Source organism: Brassica napus, chromosome A2 (genome assembly GCF_020379485.1).
Source record: "Brassica napus cultivar Da-Ae chromosome A2, Da-Ae, whole genome shotgun sequence".
NCBI lineage: Eukaryota > Viridiplantae > Streptophyta > Magnoliopsida > Brassicales > Brassicaceae > Brassica > Brassica napus.
The window spans coordinates 4,999,318-5,016,793 of NC_063435.1; the positions used below are offsets into that span (position 1 = coordinate 4,999,318).

The 17,476-nt window shown below is 36.0% G+C and overlaps 2 protein-coding genes and 1 long non-coding RNA gene across 3 annotated transcripts; 1 reads left to right on the plus strand and 2 right to left on the minus strand.

The window, feature by feature from the left end:
- Nucleotides 1-338: 338 nt before the first annotated feature.
- LOC106408334 (exportin-2) lies at nt 339-5,491 on the minus strand. The gene is given in 3 exon segments (XM_013849130.3): nt 339-590; nt 694-1,925; nt 1,927-5,491. Coding segments are annotated over 2 exon segments (2,379 nt in total). The 5' UTR covers nt 3,076-5,491; the 3' UTR covers nt 339-590; nt 694-695.
- Nucleotides 5,492-8,714: 3,223 nt separating this feature from the next.
- Nucleotides 8,715-9,808, plus strand: LOC111213530. Its single transcript, XM_048761357.1, has 3 exons — nt 8,715-9,389; nt 9,444-9,638; nt 9,791-9,808. The coding sequence occupies exons 1-3, from the start codon at nt 8,715-8,717 to the stop codon at nt 9,806-9,808; spliced, it is 888 nt and encodes a 295-aa protein (XP_048617314.1).
- Nucleotides 9,809-10,437: 629 nt separating this feature from the next.
- On the minus strand, nt 10,438-11,977 carry LOC125583642. Its single transcript, XR_007320685.1, has 3 exons — nt 11,295-11,977; nt 11,168-11,223; nt 10,438-11,097 (listed from the first exon to the last, which is right to left on the minus strand). It is a non-coding gene; the product is annotated as an uncharacterized LOC125583642 (long non-coding RNA).
- Between the last annotated feature and the right edge of the window lie 5,499 nt (nt 11,978-17,476).

A 17,476-nucleotide genomic window follows, 5' to 3' on the forward strand; every position in this document is an offset into this window, starting at 1 on the left:
GCAAAAAAAAAAAAATTAGCTTCTTTGATCAGTTTGTAGATGATGGTTTGATATAATCATTTTGGTTGTGGTGGTGGTAACAAAACAATCAAAGTATGTCTCATTTTAACACATCAAACAATCAAAATATGTCTCTTTAACTACGTTAAATCAATCTGTTATCCAAATTAATGTTGTCTTTAGTTTAGTTTAGTCAAATTAAATTAAAGTATAAAATGGTTATTCAAGCTAATTTGATGCTTTAAATGGTCTAAGGCAAAGTTCATGACTTTCTCCAACCAAATTTGAAAATTAGAGATTTAAATGATAAATTTTCCAAATAAAAAAAGGAAAAAAAGTGACCAGCCGACAAAGACATAAATAAACGCATTGTAAATTGTAACACAATACAAGAGATAAAAAAAAAAAAAAACAACCCACCCCCATGAAGAAAACTTCAAAACCAAACAAAGAAATTTAAGACACCCGAATGATATGAAACACCCGATTTAAGACAGAAAGAAAACATGATTTTACTACCCCTTTTCTTGGCAGAAGCAATGCAACGTTGTTGTGTATTTCCTCCTCTTTTCTCCTCACACCAATCTCTCCTGTTACGATCACATCACATCAAGATTGATTAACAAATCCAAAGCCAAGAAGAGAAAGAGAAATACGGAAAAACATTCTCAAAAGTAGAGTAAACCAACTTACTTTCAAACAATTGCACAGTTGTAAGCAGTGCAAAGCTTGATCAATGCATCTTGATTTGCTTTTTCGAGATTATAACGAATAACCCAAGGGTATCTACCAGGATGAGAAGCAGAAAGCATGGCCAGAGAAGTCACGAAGAAGTGCTTTGGATCTGTAATGTCTTGGAGAGGATCCACTTCTCTTCTCCCAACATTGTAAAGATTCACAAAGGTAGCTGTGTTGTCTGGCATCTCAGGTTCATCGATGGCTCTTTCCTGCTCAGGCCTTGAAACAAGAGACACTATACTATTCACCATTCCCCCCCATAACTTAGAAGCTGCTGGATCGAGAAGGGCTGGAGTCTCACATATGAGTCTTGTCGCGGCAACTGCGGTTAACTTTACCTCCATAGTTCCCATGATCAGCTTAAGGTCTGGAATCCAGAAACGGTCCACGATCGCAATGAAAATGTTGCGTTGAACAGCATTCATAGTGTCGACTAGATTAGCTGGTCCGTGCTTCACCAAGAAGAGGGATATGAATATTACTAGACATTTCTGGAGCTTGACAGACTTTTTTTGCTCAAGGTGTGTGAAGAGAGAACTCCATACAAACGTCATGTATGGTGCAATCACACCGTACTCCATATACTCAATAACAGCGTTGAGCACATAACAGCCTTGTTCGACTGTGCTAGGAGTTTTAACCAACTTGTCGAACACCCCCAACACTTGACCCAACAGATTCTTTTGAGTAACCTCATGAGGTGCTTTCTGCAGGAAAGCCTGAAGCAAACGCACCAGTGCTGGGACTTGGTGGCTCCTCCACCAATTAGGATTAGGTGCGAGGAGAAGCAACAACATGTCCATATAGTCCGGTGAAATAGGTTGTATGTTGAGCTCAACGAGCTGAGCCAGAAGCTGAAACGCATAAGGTATGAACTCGCGAACATCATCCGCCAAAATCATCTTCAGCCTTGGGAAAAGACTCGCGTCAAATTCAGTAATTAGCGAAATATCACCTTCACATGCCCTTCGGACAAGCACAGCCACGGACTCAAAGATGTAGTGATTAAAGGTAGGATTCTTTCTAACCACTTGACTGAAAACAGTGGTCAAGCGTCCCAAGCAAAGGTCAACAACCTCCCGTGTGATTTCCGCAACACCAAGAACCCGCATTATGCACTTGATACTATATTGATTCTCTTCAGATTCAGTACGATCCAACAGAGACGTCATCAACTGGAGCAAAAAATGGACTTATATCACTGCCCACATACCTCCTCCTTCCACCTTCGTCCTTGAGTAGCAAGAGCTTCTCTATGCATATAGCAGCATATGAGTGCACCACGTTCGACTCAGCTCCAAGGAACCGGACCACCTCCGGGAACAACTGCATTGGTAGATGACTACGGAACATTGTTAACAACTTCAAGGACCCTGCCTTTAGCATTGGATAACTGTCCACATCGGGGCATTGCAACTCGGGGATTATAAAGTTTGCAAAGAAGCTTTGAACATCAAAAAAATCTGCACCCAGAGACACGACCAAGTAAATTGCACAATCCTTATCTTCCCACTGTGCAGCGGGATTTGTTGCAAAGGAACTCAAGAGCTTATGTAACTCATGAGAAACTACTTGTGTCACTTGTGGTTTGTAATATGTGGCGAGTCCTTTGAGCAGCTCACAAGCCATTCCCCTCCGAGTATTTCCATCCATGTCTCGACGGATAAACTCCATAAAATCCATCTCGAACAGTTGTTTATCTTTCTCCCTCAAAGAAAGATTGGGAATCACAATACTCTGGCAGATATCCCTGATCCCATTGGCAAACAAAGCATGATGCGCACTTGTGGTGCTGACAGTGGTCAAAAACTTGATTGCCGTAGTAGCTAGTTGATCCCTGATCGGAGACTTTGATACCTCTCGGAGTAGTGTACAAACAGCTAATGCAAAACCCTCCACGAATCGTTGGAATTCTTCTTCGTACTTGTCCATGTACAGGTTAATGTTGTCACAAACAGCACAACGAAGATCATCCACGAGCCCTAACCCATCTGCTGTGCTTTCCAAAGATGGGTAATTACAAGATAAACACTTGTTAAACACTCCCATCCACTCGTTCATATGATCCTTGAAACACTCAGGCAACGAGAAAAATATTCTGCAGCAAAGCCTTTGGGACTCCAAGAGAGGCGTAAGCATAGCTGCTGATTCACCACCAGAGCTCACGGCAGAATCAATCAAAGAATCTGTTTTGAGGAAAAGTTGTTGCAACAGAGGAGCGAAACCCGCCTCATGATGCCTAAAGTTGTTGAAAATAGTATTAGCCATACGGAGAATACCATTGACGGAGGCGTAATCACCAGCAAGAGCAGCTTTCTCAAGGCTGGATGTAAGCATATTTCCAGAGAACCTAGGGTTTATGCGACGAAGAGAGACGAGACTAGTTTTAGGGTTTCCCTTTATATTCTGAAAGATAGTCGGTTTAATTTTTTAAGCCCATTACGCTAGAAGTGCAAACTTTTTTAACAGAGGATGTGGTGGGAAGTATCTTCTTCCATGGATATACAGCATAATGGTGAACCATCGTCATTACATCATGTCCCAAGAACCAAAGGAACAACAGCTGCTTACTACATTGCATAAGGTAAAGAGATGATAGTACAGCTAAAAAAATTGGTTAGTTCTGTCAAATTTGCTTGGTGTAAATATATATTATACTATTGTCCCAGATTACCAAGTCCCGAGGTAACATATCAATTATAATATCTTCTTCTTTTTTTCTATTATCTTCTTAATTAACTATAAATTAAGTTATTAGCATATATGGCTATTTAGTTCCAGTGACACCTTTATTTTATGGCAGATCAGTAAAGCTGCAGGAAATGAAACTCAAACAAGGGTTCATGAGCAAGAGACTGATGAAAGTGAAGATGAGGAGGAAGATGTAGAAGAGCATTTATATGGTGAGAAGGATAATGAATCCGAATTAAGCAGCGACGATGGAAATGATGAAGGTACTGACTTTTGCTGTGTTTCTTACATGTTGGTTTGTGGAATATTATGCTTTATCTGAATCTTGCCTATTCTTTTACTTTCAGATGATACCTTGATGGAAGAGATATAATGAGTGAAGAAGAGAACAGAAGCTTTCACTCTTCTCATGATTTTGTCTATTTGAAGTTGTTACTCAAACTTGTTTTAGTAAAACATAACATGACAATTGCATTCTTTCGAATTGGGAAAATCTATCAGACCAACCAAGAAAAAAAAGAATTAAGAAAATCTAAAGATTACAAAATAACTCTATATATTATCTCAGAAGTCACATCCCATGCAATATAAAGATTGTGACAATAATTTATTAATACAATTCCCTGTAAATTTTATCCACATAAATAACACAAGAACAAGGGAGTTCAAAGGCTTGCATCAGCGTTAGAACCACCACCTCCTCCTCTCTTGTTTCCTGTTGTGTTCTTAAGAATCTGCATTCACCAAAAAAACAACACAAAGCCATTATGACCATACATATACAAAAGAATCTAACTTTTTGCATTCTCATCTTCTCCACCACTTTAAAATAAAACCACGGACATATAACCAAGCTTCAGTATAGATAATCACAGTGAATGAGAGCATTCCAAGAACCATTGAAGAATCTACATACATTTAGTCTTTTAATTTACTAATCTATCTGATAGATAGATCTCAAGGCTTCAAGCATTGACATTGGCAGATTAATGTCAAGGGTGAGATAAAGGTAAAACGTAATTTCTTTTCACGTTTATATTAACATAAAAACTACTGTGTCTAACAAAACCCCTAATAATGTTTTGAATTTGCAGATGTTTGATCAAGGAATAGACATAATTTCTGGAGTATTTGCATCATATCCCAAAACATAACTTCATAATTAGGGGGAAAACTAAACAAACCGCTCACACAAGTTTTTTGGTTTTTCACCCAATTAACTTTAATTTCATTGAATGATATGAAAGAGAAGAGAGAGTAGACCAAACTGAGAGATAGAAGTGGGGGTGTCCGTTCGGGTTTTGGTTCGGGTCTATTCGGGTTTTGGATTTTCGGATTTAAAGATTTCAGTTTTATTCAGATATTTTTAAATTTCGGTTCGGGTTCGGTTCGGATTCTTGCAGGTTCGGATAACCCATTTAAATTATTTTAAATTATTATATACTTTAAATTTCTCAAAATCTATAAAAAAATAATATATTACATATAAATTTTAATAGCATTTGTTAAAGTACATAAAATTAACATATAAACTGATTAGGTTTGAATATTTGGACTCTGATTCAATAGATATTTTAAGTATTTTTGATGTTTTGAGTATAGTTTAGTTATTTTAGACATAAACTTTTGAGAATTTGTATATATTTTCAAGTATTTTGGAAAATTTAAAAGTATTTTATATATTTTGAGAGTTTTTAATATACATTAAATCTACAAAATAATTAATATATATATATGTATATAAATCTATTTCAGATATAATCTGATACCCAACATATTTTTGGTTCGGATCAGATTCGGTTTCGGTTTTCTAAATACCAAAATTTTAAATTCATTCATATATTTTTCAGATCGGATTCGGTTCGGTTTTTTGGTTCCGGATTTTTTGCACAGCCCTAGATAGAAGTATACTCAACTGCGTAAATATTTGGTTTGGATAGCATAGGTTTCTGTTTAAAGTATAGAGTCGCCTAGGTTAATTTCCTCCACAATTTTTCTTAATTAATAATAAGATTTTTTTTAGATAAAAAAAATGGTAACTATGTCCATTTAGCCTAATATCTATTTTGTATCATTTTTGCCTCTAATGCCTTTTTGTATTTCGAAAAATAAACTAAATATATAGTTTTATAACCTTTTTTTTTTTTTGAAAATAGTAACTATTTATGAAATACCTATATGAATTTACTTATATTTTTTTCTAGTTTTAAAAACGTTTAAATAATAATTTCATATTATATTCTGCATAAAGTAGAATTGATAATCTACAAAGTAGAACATGAATTTCACTTTTTTCATTGAATCTACTATGTTTAGAATACATTATCTACACAAATAATAATATTCTAATTATTTTAGAATACACATTCTACACTTAACCTATCACTATAAAATTTGTAGAAATCAAAATCCACAGATTACTATAAATCTAAAAGATGTAGAAATCGATTTCTACAGATTTACTAAGAATCTTAAACTTGTAGAAATCAAAAGCTAAACATTGCTATAAATCTAAAAGTCAGTATAAACCGAGTTCTACAAATTTATTGAGTTCTACGGATAAATATAATTAGTTCCTAAAAATAAGGAAAAAAATATTTGGAAATATTTTGTTTCCTTATATGAAAAAATTAAAATTCTAAAAAGAGAAACGACTTTTTAAAAAAAAAACAAAATTTAGAAAAACAAATTAAAAAAAAGAAAATTTTAAAAATCGAAATTATATTTTGTTAATTTTAATTATTATTTTAAATTTAAATTTCAGAATAACATACTTTTTGAATAACTTACATGGAATTTTTTGTTTATGTTAAAATTATTTAATTATTCAATTTAAGATTATGGTGTTACAGATTGTTTAATTATATATACAATTTAATTTAAAAAATTTGGTATTATTAAATACAATTATATGTTTTTTGTTGATAGCATATTATAGTTATAATTAATTGAATATTATAATTAAATATTGTAACATTTTGTACAAAACTTATTATTTGAAATAAGCAAATAAATTAACATATTAGAATAGTGAGAAAACATAAACATAGTTTTTATAATTTTCATTAATATGGAAAAAATATTAGGAAATATTCTTTTTCCTTATATGTAAAAATCAAAATTAAAAAGAAAAGCAATTTTATTTATAAAATTTATTTTTTTAAAAAAAGGAAATTAGAAAAAAAACAATTTTCTTTAAAAAAATCAAAATTGTATTTTGTTAATTTTAATTACGAATTTAAAATTAAAAATTTAAGGGTAGTATTGTCATTTTGAAAATAATTAGTATAATTGGACATGAAATATATGAGATAGTTTAATGAGACATAGTTACCATTTTTTGGTCTAAAAAAAAACTATTTTCTCATTAATCTATTGTTAAAGATTATATAGATGATGGTTATTTTTTTTTGTCAAGAGATAATGATTATCTATTTGAAGAGATAATGTCTATCACGGTTTTTCTTTTTCCTTTGAATAAGTAAAATAAACCGGTTTTTCTAGCTCGTTCTCTTTCTCATTTTGTATGACTGAAACAAGAAGAAAATCTTTATATATAAATTTAGCTTTTTTTCTTCTTACGATAAGTGGCAAGGGATTTGATAACATGTGTCCTCTAAAATAAAAAATAACATTAAAAATATAAACTAAAATTAATTCATTCAATCCTTAAAAATAAATATAAAACATCATTGGTCACACATTTTTTAAATAAAAATTAAATTAATATAAAAATATCAAAACATCATCTATTTTGAAACATCAAAACATTTCTAAAACATCATTTATTTTGGAACAAAGGGAGTAAAATATAAGACAAAGCATTTCCCCGAGCTCAAATGAGCGTGATCAAGTACCAACCCAAAAAACCCAAAAAAATCATAGAAAGAATAATCACCAAGAGACCAGAGTCACCACGTAACAAGAGGACACATGCCTCAAGCACCAGAATCACAACCACCAGCTAAAAGATAAGAAGCACCTCACAAACTAAACAAGCACATACAAGACGTTCATGCAAGCGAAAAACCACAAAGCTCTAAATAGAAGAGACCAAAGCTCCAAAGACTAATTCCGCACACCTACACCAAGGGAAGCAAGAGAAGAAAAGAAACAACCTGAGGGAGGGGGAATGGAAGCCTACTACCGAAAAACAAGAGTTCAAAATTTAGACTAGAAATAACCTTATAAGCACACAAAGCATACAGAAAAGAAAGCACTATCCAAACATGGAGTAGCAAATATGACGAAAAAGAGCCACCAGATACGCGAGCAGCAATGAAAGGTGCAAAAAGATTAGAGATTAAAAATAGAAAAGAAGACGGAAAAAAATCAGCAAACCGCGGAACCATCCTCGAGCTATGAAAAAGAGCATAGAAGTTAGATCACCAAAAACCAAATCTTGAAAACTAAGACGAGCAGAGACTATCGACGGCAAGTCAATGAGAGGAAGACAACATCAAAGACAACTGAACTCTGACCCAATCCAACGAGATGTAGTTCATAACATTAGCCAAAATCTAAAAAGAAGAGGATCAATATTGACCAAAACAACCTACAACACAGTGAAAAACAACTGCACAATTGGGAACTCATAAGCATGATCTATAACAAATGTCAGATAATATCACATGAGATGAATGTGAGGAAAAACACGAACACAAAGTTGAGTTTTTTCTCAGTGATGACAAGAAGCACTGCACACCGGAAAGGTAAGCGAATTACATAGATGCTGACGGTTCAAGGTCAAAATATAGAAAACGGGCAAAAAACATTTTAAAAGAGTAATGTTTAAAAATGTGACAAATTAAAATACAATTCTGGCGCTAAAACCATCAATCTTAAAATCAACAAATGTGTGAATGCAAAGTTATTAAAATTCAATATAATTTATATTAGAAGCTCACTTCACCACTAACAAGTACTATTATACACACAACAACACATTAATAAAAAACAAACACATAATATATTAACATATTACTTAATATTACATAACACAATAAAATATCAAATAATACTCTTTATAGATAAGATTGACCACATAATTATATCATCCAAAAAAACATATCTACCGACAATAAATCAATACGCGCTGACACCCTTCTAGTACTTATATACTCTTCCCTTGACTTTTGTTAAACATAACTCTCTGTAAATGCAACCACATTTTGGTAACAAGTCAGGGGAGGACAGGCCCGCTTTCCTAGGCACGCCTTTAGGATGGCTCTCCTCGGCTGCTCCGTCGCTCAGCCCTCCTCCCTTTGAAGCAGCTCTCCTCCTCCATGGCTTTGATGGTGACTGCTCCTCCGTCGCGTTTCAGGCCGCCTCCAGATCCGCCGCCGCGTAAGTCACCTCCGCTTGAAGCTCCCTCTCCCATCGATCCACCGGAACCGCCAGACCCTCCTGACGTTTCCTTTCTCCTCGCTCTTCCTCGAAGCCCCAGCTTTTCCTCCTGTCCGTCTCTCCAAGCTCTTACCCGAATCTTAGATCTAAAGCTTCCTCTTCCATGGATGGTTTCTAAGATAAGTGGTGGTGATGTTCCGCTTGTGTCTACCGGTGATAGTACTTTCGTCTACAGGCGGTTGCTCTGTTCGGTATGCAAGTCGTCTTCATGTCGACACATGGACTGGTCTTCCATCAGCTCCTGTTCCGACTTATCTTTCCTCCCTTTTAAGGGTTTCCAGGTTCACTTCAGCTCGTCAATTTCCGCTTTTTGCTCTTCTGTTGAATGGGATATAAAGCTATTTGTCTGTGTGAGTTTGGAATTGAGGACCATAGCTTTAGCCGATGATGTACTTATGGACTTAACTTCTGTTGGTTCTACCTTTGTGCTCTTTGGTGGTCCTTTTGTCGCCTCAATGCGATCTCTTACTGCTGTGTGCAGTTCTCTTACTGCTGTGTGCAGTTCCCTTCCTGCTGTGTGCAGTTCCCTTACTGCTGTATGCAGTCCTCTTTCGGTATTCATTCTAGCTTTTGGTGCTGTGTATTTGTATTTCTCTTTTTGGTGGCAGTTGAGAGAGAAATTCATTGATAAAGTTAGCTGGATGAATATGATTATGGCGGATTCAGATTATCCGTTTGTCTCCTGTTTGGAGCAGTCTCTTTTCCCAATATTTCCTCATGTATGGAGTGAATTGGATGAACAAGTGTCGTTGGTATTGCAAGGATCTTCCTCCCAGCGAGTACTCTCCTCTGCGTTTGGTGCAGTATGTGTGGTCCTATGGATTACACTAGATGCGATCTTCCAAGAAGCTTTTGAAACCGTTGTCATGCGATTTCTTATGGCTTCTTTTTATGATTTGTATCGCCACCCTATCTTTTATTTTACCAGCTCTTTGGTTTGTTTGGTTCGATGTAGCTTTGTATCCTCCTCTGAAGGAGCTTAAACCTTTCTACTTTAAATACAAGTATGGTTTGATCAAAAAAAAAAAAAAAACTCTCTGTAAATGCATTAAATTACAAAAACAATTTATTTGTCATTTTTATTCTTTCGAGCTAATGCATATGCATTAAATTTTCAAAACAAGCTCAACAAAAATAAAATCAATTTAATTATTTCTGATACTCCGTTTTGATATCTGTTATGTAAGATCATCTCCAACCCAACTGCAAAACACTATTTTAGTGTGAATTTTACACTAAAACCTTCTCCAACCCAACACTAAAAATCACACTATTTTAGTGTAACACTATAATTTTACACCAAATTTGGTGTGACACTATTCACCACACTAAAACACTATTCACTCCACTAAAATACTATTCACTTATTTTATTAATAAATTATATTATTAAAAACGAAAATTTAAATAAATTAAATATTATAAAATAGCTTTTAGTATGAAGTTTAGTGTTGTGGTCGGAGATGAATTTGTTTTTAGTGTTGAAACTACACTAAAATAGTGTGGTTTTGACACTAAAATAATGTTATGGGTTGGAGATGCTTTAAGTCAAATCATGTCGTATTAACACTTCTCGTGTGCGTAATGTTTGATTTGTCTTTTGTGTAGTATTTATTTAGCTAATAAAATGATCAAGATAGAAGTTTTAGAAAAAGACAAAGAAGAGAAAGAGTCTAAGATGAGCTCTTTCTCCAACTGGTTCTACTTTGTGATCAACGTTGGTGCAATGATCGCTTCCCCTAATGTTGCCATGTTGGTTGGGCTTTGGCCGTGGCTGCCCTCTTGTTAATAATAAAAGAATCGGCTGCCCTCTTGTTAATAATAAAAGAATCATTTGCTCTCATCTCTCGTTACTTTCCAACATAAATATATATATATATATATAATAATCATAAACAAAAACTATAGTTATACATTTACTTATTTTGTTATTCACAACATTCATAACTTTTTTTTATAGTTTTGTACTTATTTAGATCTTCATCTTTGATATTGTTCAGCAACCTATTAAAAGTTTTATTTTACGTTAGTTTGACTTGGTCGAATTTTTCTGATATTTATACTTACTCCTGTGACATTCATAAATTTCGCAGATTTGTTCAAACAAGATATTTGATGCGAGAGAGAAGAGGGCAAAAAAAAGAGGCAACTGTGCGAAGAAAAATCTCTCACAACTCCACAAAGAAGAAGACCGAAGATGTTCTTACAACTGAAAACAATCAAAGAGATGCATGCTGGCTGTTGATGCTCGATCGTGGAGGACCTGCCAAACAAAGAAAAGTTATATGAGACAAGCAGAAGAAGATTGAATGGTGTTCTGCGGATGTTCTTACAATTAAAAAACATCAAAGAGATGCATGCTGGCTGTAGATGCTCGATCATGGAGGACCTGCCAAAGAGAGAAAGAAAAAATATGAGACAAGCACACTTGTGAGCATAAAAAAAGAAGAGGAGTGTTACTCTAGAGGATCTGAATGGTGTCACTGCGATTCCAGATGATGATCGCCGGACTGCTGCGTTGAAATGGGAGCTTGTGCTTCGTGTACGTACCATCTTGTAAGTCATAGTAGAATACAGATTCCTCTGTCGGTTTGGTAAAAAAATAGTGCTCCACCAGGTTGAAGACGAGTCGTCCGTCAGAGATAGACCCCTCAAAAGATACAGTATGGTTCACGAGTGGATCTTGGTCGAAAATCTCTGTGGAGACGCTCATGGGTATCCAGTCACCAGGTTCACTTAGAATCCACAATTTAAAAGCGCTGCATCTAACGCCGCCCAATGCGATACCTACTTTACCCACGTGGTTAATAAGCGTATAGGTTGAGTCGAGAACAGTCAAGGCCGGAGAACATTGAGATGAGTCAAGTCAACCTAGAAAGAACACCCTAATCAATAACCCCCAAATCAAAACCGTAATCAAAGAGATCTCTTCCTTGACTGGAGTCGAAGCACAGTCTCGCGTGAAGAAAAGAGAAAACACAAGAGTTTCAGAACATTGAGATGAGTCGAGTCAACCTAGAAAGAACGAAAGAGTCCGTCCAACGGTGCTATTTATTTATTATAAAAATCCAATTGAAAGCAGATGAAAGAATAATAACGTTATTTGAATGGTGACAGTTGGAATTTGGAAACGTGTCTTATGTGAATTTACATGTCAGGTACATTATGTTGACATAAGCTTAAAGTTAACTTAGGTTATAAGTTATCCTAATGAGGTTAGGATTAAGAGAAAAGGAAATATGTGATTCCTAATGAGTTTAGGAAAATAAGATTTATATATAAGGAGATACCATGATGTGGTATAACTTAAGAGTTGTGAGAAAGCTTTAGTTTTGTGTAAGTTTCTAAAGCAATAAGAAGAAGAGTTTTGATATCATTCTAAGTGTTCGATTTCAATAATTGGTATCAGAGCTTTCTTTATTGGAATCGAAACAAGACGAACCTGTGATAAGAGAAGACGACAAACATGGGAGATTTAGCTGTAGTTGCTAAATCACCGAAGGAGGGCAGTCCTTCGATCAAGTGTCCAATGCTCAACACCACCAACTATACGGTGTGGAGCATGCGCATGAAAGTTTTGCTGAAAGTACATAAAGTCTGGGAGACTATAGAACCCGGAACAGATGATGGAGATAAGAGCGACATGGCACGAGCACTCCTGTTCCAGTCAATACCAGAAACCCTAATTATTCAAGTAGGTAATCTTGAAACTTCGAAAGAAGTATGGGAAGCAATAAAGACCAGACATGTGGGAGCAGACAGGGTCAGAGAAGCACGGCTACAAACTCTAATGGATGACTTCAATAGATTGAAGATGAAAGATACAGATACGATTGATGAGTTCTCAGGAAAGCTCTCCGAACTATCATCAAAGTCATCACAATTAGGAGAAGAAATTGAAGAACCTAAACTCGTGAAGAAGTTTCTAAGTAGTCTTCCAAGAAAGAAATATATCCATATCATCGCTGCACTCGAACAAGTACTCAATCTCAATACAACAACCTTCGAAGATATCGTTGGTAGGATGAAAGCTTATGAAGAGAGAATTCAAGAAGATGATACACAGGAAGATCAAGGAAAACTTATGTACGCTAATATGGAGTCTCAAAATCATCAAGAAAGTTATGGCAGAGGCAGAGGACAAGGAGGAAGGTATAATAACAGAGGAAGAGGACGAGGTCGTTACAATGGCCGTGGAAATTGGAGACAAGGAGGAGATTGGAGACAAGGAAGAGACATGTCTCGAGTAGTATGTTTTCGGTGCGACAAAACTGGACACTATGTATACGACTGTCCTGATCTAAAGCTTAAGCTCCAAGAAGCACAAGAAACTGATAATGAAAGCACAAGGGAAGCAGAGGATTTGATGATGCATGAAGTTGTGTTCCTCAATGAGAAGAATATCGTGCCAAGCAAGTTTGAAACTCATTCGAGTTGTGCTAATGTTTGGTACCTAGACAACGGAGCAAGCAATCATATGACGGGAAATCGAGAATATTTCTGCAGGATTGATGAAAAAATTACAGGGCAAGTAAGGTTTGGCGATGATTCTCGAATAGAGATTAAGGGTAAAGGCTCAATTCTTTTCATCACAAAAGATGGTAAAAGAAAAATCTTGGCAGATGTATACTTCATACCGGATCTACAGAGTAATATTATCAGTCTTGGACAGGCCACAGAGTCCGGTTGCGACATCAGGATGCGAGATGATTACTTAACACTGTACGATAAAGACGGCAACTTGTTGGTGAAGACGATAAGATCGAAGAACCGGTTGTATAAGGTAACCATGGAAGTCGAAAGCATGAAGTGTCTACAACTAACTGAAATCAGTGAGTCAGCTACTTGGCACGCAAGGTTAGGACATGTCAGTACAGACACTATGAAGATGATGATAAGCAAAGAGATGATCACTGGCATACCAAACATATCAGTTGAGAAAGAGACTTGCACTTCTTGTCTTATGGGTAAACAAGCAAGAGCATCATTTCCAAAGGCAACAACATACCGAGCTAGCCAAGTTCTAGAGCTCATTCATGCTGATCTTTGTGGACCAATATCCCCACCAACCGCAGGAAGAAACCGATATATCTTTGTGCTAATCGATGATCACACACGCTACATGTGGTCAATATTGTTAAAGGAGAAGAGCGAAGCTTTTGAAAGCTTCAAACGGTTCAAGAAAATTGTTGAAAAGGAATCAGGAGCTATGATCAAGACACTACGAACAGACAGAGGCGGAGAATTTACTTCTCAAGAGTTTCGAAGTTTTTGCGAAGATCACGGAATAAATAGACATCTCACAGCTCCATATTCTCCACAACAGAATGGAGTTGTTGAAAGACGAAACAGAACATTGATGGAGATGACTAGAAGCATCATGAAGCACGCAAAGTTACCAAACTATCTTTGGGGAGAGGCGGTAAGGCACTCAACGTATTTGATCAACAGAGTTGGAACTCGTACTCTCAAGACACAAACGCCATACGAGTGTTATAAGAAAAAGAAACCGTACGTAGGACATCTACGTGTATTTGGGTGTGTTTGTTATGCAAAGAGTGAAGCGCCTCACCTCAAGAAGCTAGACGACAGGTCAAGAGAATTGGTACATCTCGGAACAGAACCAGGCACAAAAGCATATCGGCTATATGATCCAAACACTCGAAGGATGGTTGTGAGTAGAGATGTCATTTTCACAGAAGATAAAACGTGGATTTGGAATGTGAAAAGAAGTGAGACCCTCGGAGAAGATGAAGATATTTCTTGGCCTGATCTTGGTGTAGGAAGAGAAGTCACAAACGAGAACAAAGACAATAATGTCGACTCAGAAGATGTGGAAGAAGAAGACGATAGTAGCGAAACAGAGGAACCTGAAACAGAGTCACAGCCATTAAGAAGATCCACTCGACAGAGTATAAGGCCTAGTTACCTTGATGATTACGTTCTAGTGGCTGAGATAAATGAAACCGAGAGGATTCTTCTGTTGCTCAACGAGGAGCCATGGGACTGGAACGAAGCAAAGCATGAAAAGGTCTGGCGAGAGGCGTGTGAAGATGAGATCACATCAATCAAGAAGAACAAAACGTGGACACTCGTTGATCTTCCTTTGGGATGCAAGGCAATAGGGCTGAAGTGGGTTTTTAAGATAAAAAAGAATGCAGATGGAAGTATCAAGAAGTTCAAAGCTAGGCTCGTAGCAAAAGGATATGTTCAACGTCATGGCATAGATTTTGAAGAAGTTTTTGCTCCTGTGGCAAGAATAGAAACAGTAAGAGTTATCATTGCATTAGCTGCATCTAATGGCTGGGAGATTCATCATCTCGATGTGAAGACGGCTTTTCTTCACGGAGATTTAAGTGAAGAAGTTTATGTGACACAACCTGATGGTTTTAAGGTGAAAGGTAGTGAAGAGAAAGTATACCGACTACACAAGGCATTATATGGTCTGAAACAAGCACCTAGGGCTTGGAACATCAAGCTTAAGTCGATTCTCAAGGAGTTGAATTTCTCCAAATGTTCTAAAGAACCATCATTGTTCAAGAAAGAAACGAGAGAGAGCCTTCTGTTGGTCGCAGTCTATGTTGATGACCTATTGGTCACGGGATCGAATCTTGAGGTGATACAAGAGTTTAAACTAGAGATGGCAACCAAATTTGAGATGAGTGATCTTGGACAACTTACTTACTATCTTGGGATTGAAGTAATTCAGTCCAAAGAAGGTATAGTACTAAAGCAGGAGAGGTATGCGACCAGGATACTAGAGGAAGCGGGGATGGACAAATGCAACGCAGTTCACTTACCGATGGATCCCGGCCTCAAGCTTTCGAAGGCATCAGAAGAGGAAGGGATAAGCGAAACAGAATTTAGAAGAAATATTGGATGCCTTCGATACTTGATTCACACAAGACCTGATCTTTCCTATTGCGTTGGTGTGCTTAGCCGGTATATGCATGAGCCTAAGATATCACATGGAGCAGCATTAAAACAAGTCCTAAGGTATCTAAAAGGAAGCTGCTCACACGGATTGCTCTTTAGGCGTGATGATAAAAGCGGGCTTGTAGGTTTTTGTGATAGCAGCTACAACGTTGATCCGGATGATGGGAGGAGCACATCAGGGCATATATTCTATCTTAACATGTGTCCAGTATCATGGAGTTCAACAAAGCAAGAGATCGTAGCTCTATCATCATGTGAAGCTGAATTTATGGCTGCAACAGAGGCGGCAAAGCAGGCTATATGGTTACAAGAGCTACTAGGTGAGATTACAAGTGATGAAACCGCAAAGACAGTACTTCGTATAGACAACAAATCAGCTATTGCTTTGACTAAAAACCCGGTGTTTCATGGAAGAAGCAAGCACATACACAAGAGGTTTCATTTTATAAGAGAGTGTGTTGAAGATGGTTTGATTGACGTAGAGCATGTAGCTGGCAAAGAGCAAAAGGCTGACATTCTCACTAAAGCACTTGGGAAGATCAAGTTCAAGGAGATGAGAAGTTTCATTGGAGTTCAAGATGTTTCAAAAGAGGTTTTTAAGCTTAAGGGGGAGATTGTTGACATAAGCTTAAAGTTAACTTAGGTTATAAGTTATCCTAATGAGGTTAGGATTAAGAGAAAAGGAAATATGTGATTCCTAATGAGTTTAGGAAAATAAGATTTATACATAAGGAGATACCATGATGTGGTATAACTTAAGAGTTGTGAGAAAGCTTTAGTTTTGTGTAAGTTTCTAAAGCAATAAGAAGAAGAGTTTTGATATCATTCTAAGTGTTCGATTTCAATACATTAAATAATAGATAATATTACTTTGGTCTAAAATTTGCTGTTATTGTTGGGGATGACAGAAAAATTATGATACTAAGAGCCTGATTGGTTTTTCCGCTACCACCCGTAAACGCAGCTTTTGCGGTTAGGAGCAGTTGACAGCGTCTCAAAACAATCATACAAACTGCTACAAATCGCTTCAAACCGCTCTGAACCTCTTAAAATCAAAAGCTGGTTCCATCAAGCGTTTGTGGTTGCAGACGGTTGTGGGAGGATATTTTTTTTAAAACCATATAAATACAAAAATAAAAATATTCAATAAAAAATTTTAAATTGAAATTATAAAAATACTAAAATATATCTGTTATATTTTAATTAATATTATAAAATTTTAAAATAAAAATATTTTCTATAATTTTTAAAAATTTAAAACTATAATTTTCTAAATATAAATTTCATATTTATTATAATATTATGATTTTTGATATTTTTATAATTATATAAAATGTAAATATTGTTAATTTATTATTTAACTGCTGCTGTATATGGTAGTTAACCAGTCATAAGTATCTCGCAAATACACCAATTTTTAATCGTAAAACCAGTCGTACAAACAATGGCGGAGGGAGAAATGTTTTTCACAGGGGTCAAGTTGATGATACAAGAGTTTTACTAGGGTCAATAAGCAAAATTAATCATATGTTTCTATAGGAAATACATGCAAATTTTTTTTTTCAAAAATTCACATGGGTCATTTGACCCACATGATCATATGGTAGCTCCACCACTGCGTAAAAATCTCTTAAAACCTCTAGAAACTGCAACCACCCGCATCTGCAAACTCCCGCAGCCGCAACCGCTGCGTTTGAACCAGTAAG

Excerpts from the sequence above, each read along its gene's own strand:
- LOC111213530 (XM_048761357.1), top strand. The coding sequence starts at position 8,715 with ATGGCTTTGATGGTGACTGCTCCTCCGTCGCGTTTCAGGCCGCCTCCA. Across the intron at positions 9,390-9,443 it reads CTGTATGCAGTCCTCTTTCG|TTGAGAGAGAAATTCATTGA; the intron begins GTATTCATTCTA and ends TTTTGGTGGCAG.